The sequence below is a fragment of the Trypanosoma grayi genome (genome assembly GCF_000691245.1).
Source record: "Trypanosoma grayi strain ANR4 Tgr_402_V1, whole genome shotgun sequence".
Classification (NCBI taxonomy): domain Eukaryota; phylum Euglenozoa; class Kinetoplastea; order Trypanosomatida; family Trypanosomatidae; genus Trypanosoma; species Trypanosoma grayi.
This window is the reverse complement of record NW_008826021.1, coordinates 47-4,568: the sequence shown is the minus strand read 5'-3', so window position 1 is coordinate 4,568 and position 4,522 is coordinate 47. Positions and strand designations below refer to the sequence as shown.

The 4,522-nt window shown below is 49.2% G+C and overlaps 1 protein-coding gene across 1 annotated transcript; it reads left to right on the top strand.

Moving 5' to 3' along the window:
- Window positions 1-890: 890 nt before the first annotated feature.
- Window positions 891-2,177, top strand: DQ04_04021000 (hypothetical protein; the record flags this gene model as incomplete). Its single annotated transcript, XM_009313268.1, has 1 exon — window positions 891-2,177. The coding sequence occupies one exon, from the start codon at window positions 891-893 to the stop codon at window positions 2,175-2,177; it is 1,287 nt and encodes a 428-aa protein (XP_009311543.1).
- Between the last annotated feature and the right edge of the window lie 2,345 nt (window positions 2,178-4,522).

The window sequence follows — 4,522 nt, the reverse complement described above, 5'->3', positions numbered from 1 at the left end:
TTCTTCCTCCCCGACACGCCACGCACAGACACCCGTAGAGGGGGGAGCTACAGGGAAATGCAGAAGGAAGAGAGCGGGGAAACGAAACGAAGTATCTTTTTCACCTTCTAGGTCTTTTTTCTGTTGTTTTTATTGGCCACGTATCACATCACTTGCGCATTGAATTGCAGGACCCTTCTTTCCCCTTTGTCTTCAGATGGAGCCTGAATTAGTTTTTTTTTTTCATTGTCATGACTGTTTAATTTCAACATGGGTTTCGCTTCTGCTTGCTTTGCTGTGTGCCGTTTTGGCCGTGGACTCTCTCTGTTGCGTTTGCGCCTCTCGCGGAGCTTCCCACAGACGTCTCGCTTTTCTTGTCGATCCATCCCTGGCACCCAAGAGAATACTGTGCAGGGGCTCCCCAACATATCTATATACATACGCAGCTGCCGGAGATGCAGGAGTCGAATATGTGAGGGACAAGGTCTCACGCCTGTGAGGGGGTGCGATTGTAACTGCGCGTGCTTCTATTTCTTCCTCTTGCTCTCTCTTTCCACATGTGTTAGTGTTTTGATTTGCCATCATTGCTGCACCGCTTTCACACCATATCGCCACTGACCGCCGCTCAGCCGCGTGTGAGAAGCAAGACACACACACACATACGCACTGCAAAGGAGTGATTGTGTTGCTGTGTCGTGTGGAAACGAAAAACAAAACAAAACAAAACAAAACAGGGCAACGCAGCTTTCACGAACAGAAAGGGATATATATATATATATATATATCACTAAGACGAAAAGCCAGGTGTTTCTGGCCTCTTCTGCATTTGGGGAGTGCGGGCCAGAGCAGTGGCGTGGTAGCAGGAGACACGGCGGATCACCAGAAATCGAAGGTGTGCGCCGGACATTAGGATGGTAAATGCAGGAATAGAAGATGATCACGAGACCCAGCCAACAGAGGCAGAGAAGGGTGCTTTCGATTCCCTGACAGCGGACTCCCATTCAAAGAAAAAAAACAAACTGAAAAAGCCACCGTCACTGCCGCAGATACAGACACAGCCCTTATCTGTATCCAATGATGTCAACTCGACCACCCCGGGAAAGGACGGTTGTGGCAGCAGCAAGAGCGAGGTCGCGCCACAGGCATGCGTCCAGCAGACTTCACAACATCACGACGCTCCTGCAGAGTTAGGTGGAGGTGCTCCCACCGCAGAGGAGCTGGTAAAGCAGCTTAACACCACCAGGGGAGGCGTGAGTGATGCGCCTCTCGACCGCAAGTCATCTATTCCTCCTTTGAACGCAGGTAAACCCCCTGTCGATGATTTGTGTGCAGGGGATGGGAACGATGTACACGTGCCCACGCCCGAGGAGTTAACACTACCGGCTATGGATTCGAGCTGTGATGCCGAGAAGCTGTTCTTTTGGGCTGGGGGACGACGTCGCCAGCGACAACAGCTGTCTTCTTCCAGGCAGCGGCAACGACAAGCGGAACAGGCTGGACCGGAACGCGTCTATGCATCTCAGGAAGAAACGCAATCACACAAAAGCCTGCCGCCCCGACCTGCAAACGCACCAGCACAAAACCCCATTGACCCACACAACGAACCCACATCAACCCAGCGTGTCGTGGAGACAGGCCAGTCATACCGTACAGGAGCAAGTAGCGCCATGGTGGGGCCGATGTTACCACCACCTGTACCTGCCGTCATTTATCTCGCATCGCCGCAGCGCCCTGGATCTGCTATTGGGCCCGTTCCTCTGCAGCCAACTCTGCTGCCGATGCCGCAGGTGCCACCCTCACTATCGCCACCACCGCCGCCACCGCCGCCACCACCACGGCCACTGCCATCGGATGGTGCCCGCGTCTTATATAGACAACGTATCGATGCTCACATGACACGCAGATTGGATGCCACAACGGCCTCGGTAACACGAGGCATGTCAAGTAGAATGTTGTCGACAGCCATTGAGTTAGAAAGTGCCAACAACATCCACGCACCGCCCAACGGCCATTATCAGAATGGCCACAACGAGGATCAACACAGAACGTTCTGCTCGTTGATGATGGAGAGCAACGGGCCACGAAGCGTTCGACCGTTGCAGCAGTATCGACACCTTCCAGGGTATAAAAGGGCTTGGAGGGCTGCGCATGAAGTGGCACTGCAGTGCGTCCTGGATCGCTACCAGCAAGAGGAATGAACATCCAAGCACCAAGGTAGGGATACAACAGGGTGAAGGCAAGCAAATGCGTAATCCGACGAGGAGGTGAAACAACACTCCGTAGGTAGACACGATGAACTGATGAGAGGCAAAAAAAATAGGGCGACCATTCAACGAGAAAAAAGAAAAGAGGCGATGTGAGGGGCGAAGCCTTAACACAAAGGAACAAGCTTCCGTGTGTCTGTGTGTCTGGGGGTGGGTAGCGACATAGTTAATAACCCCACCAGGAAACAAAACAACGATGGCTAGCTTAAACAACAACAACAACAAAACAAAGAAAACACACACACACGGAGGTGAGGGGTGGGAAAGGGGTCTGACGAGGGAAGGGGGATGGGAAACCGAATGAAAGAACAAGAAGGCAAACAGAAGCAAAAAAACAACAACAACAAAGCAAAAAAAAAAAATATATATATGAAACAAGTGTTTAACGATACAAGGTATTTTAGCACCATGAATACAGCCTTGCTGTTTTGACCCTCCTGCGCTTACTCCTCTTGTTTCGTCCCTCTCTCAGCTGTCCCTTTGTGTTTTTTCGCTTTCATCTTTTGCTTGCTTGGGCTTTTGCTGGTTTTTCTCTTTTTATTTTTGTGTATGTGTGTGCGTGTTTTTTGTTTGTGGTTTCTTCTCTGTGTTCACGCTTATTCATTGGTGCCGACACAGCTATTTGTTTTTTTTTTATTATTATTTATAGCTATTTCTTTTCTCTTGTGCATCGCGATTTGTCCCATCTTTTCATTTCCCCTTCGACCCTCCGCACTCCACTGCTGCAGTGTGAGCTGCTGCTGCTGCTGCTGCTCTCTCTCCTCCTGCGGTGCCCCCTCTCACTATCGCCACACATCCACTGACGCTGATGTTTTGGTATTTTTGCGAAGCGGCGCGTTGGGTGGCGGGCAAAACACACGCCGCGTCCGCTACTCGAAGTAGCAACAACAACAGCAGCAGCGACGACAAACAAACAAACAAACGAAAGCACAAATTGTGGCAGAGAACCACGACACGCGAATACACAACCAAACAAAGGTGCATGGGACAAGACCCGCCGTGGTACGAACAAGGCAAGCACGGGCATCAGCAATGACCATGAAAAGGATGCGAGGGCACATCGGCCCCCGACTTGTGAGTAATTGGAATGAATGCAGAAATCCGATGGTTAAAAACGCGCACTGATCAAGAGAATTGCGGGGTGTGCCTGGTGATGGGCGACCGACAAGAGATGATAGGCTGTGTATGTAGTCGTGTCATGGGTTTCAAGCACTACCACAACCTCTGACTCCTTGGTTTGTTTTGTTTTGTTTTTGTTTACTCTTCTCTCTCCCCCTTCTCCACTACCCTCAGGTCATGCATTTGAACACTGACCGTGTGGAGCCAAGAGTGTGATGATTGAGTGGTGGGGGTAACGTGACCGGGCTATTTCAACAGTAGATGTGAAACCGGACAACGAAAGCACCTTGCTTATGACCAGAAAGAAAGCAACAACCACAACCACAACAACAAAACAAAAAAAAAATCTGAACCAAAGAGGAATAATTCGAAGGCACCAGAGGAAAAATCCCTCTGTGTTTCTTTGTTTCTTTTATTTCTTGCTTTTTGTTTTTCTTTGGGTGCCTCTTTGTATTTGGTTCTGCTTCCCATTATTCTCCATTGGTGCTTCTGCACTACGGCCGGGGTTTAGATGTGGTCCAGTCGCGCTAATCAATTTCTCTCTCTCTTTTTATATATATATTTATATATGCGGGGTGATAAAAAAAAGCTTTTTTGTTTGTTTTTGTTTTGCGATGTGCTAGCCATTCAATCATTCATTTTCTTCCTCCTGCTCCCGCCACAACTGTTTTCTTCTTTACTTTGCTTCCCCTTCCGTTTTCTTCTTCATCCACCCCCCGTTGTCTTTTGGCCTTCGGAAATAGATACACATCTTATCTACATCGTTTCCCGCCTCCCCATTCAGACTGTGGTGCTTGATTCTTTTGCGTCGGTTGGTTTGTTTGTTACTTTTNATCGTTTCCCGCCTCCCCATTCAGACTGTGGTGCTTGATTCTTTTGCGTCGGTTGGTTTGTTTGTTACTTTTTGTCCCGCTTCAGTCTGTAGCTGTGATTATATTGCCGGTGTGGGGCAGTGTGGAAACGATGTGAAGGTCAATGGGTTTTCGTGCGAGGTTGCTGGTGCGATTGACTTGGTAACGGGGGGGAAGGAACGGAATGACTTCAAATGACACGAAAAACAAACAAACACACACACACATTGCGACATGCGGAGAAGTAGGCATATGCACACGTACACAAACCAATGCAGTGTCTGCAAGTGTGTATTTGCTCTCTGTTTT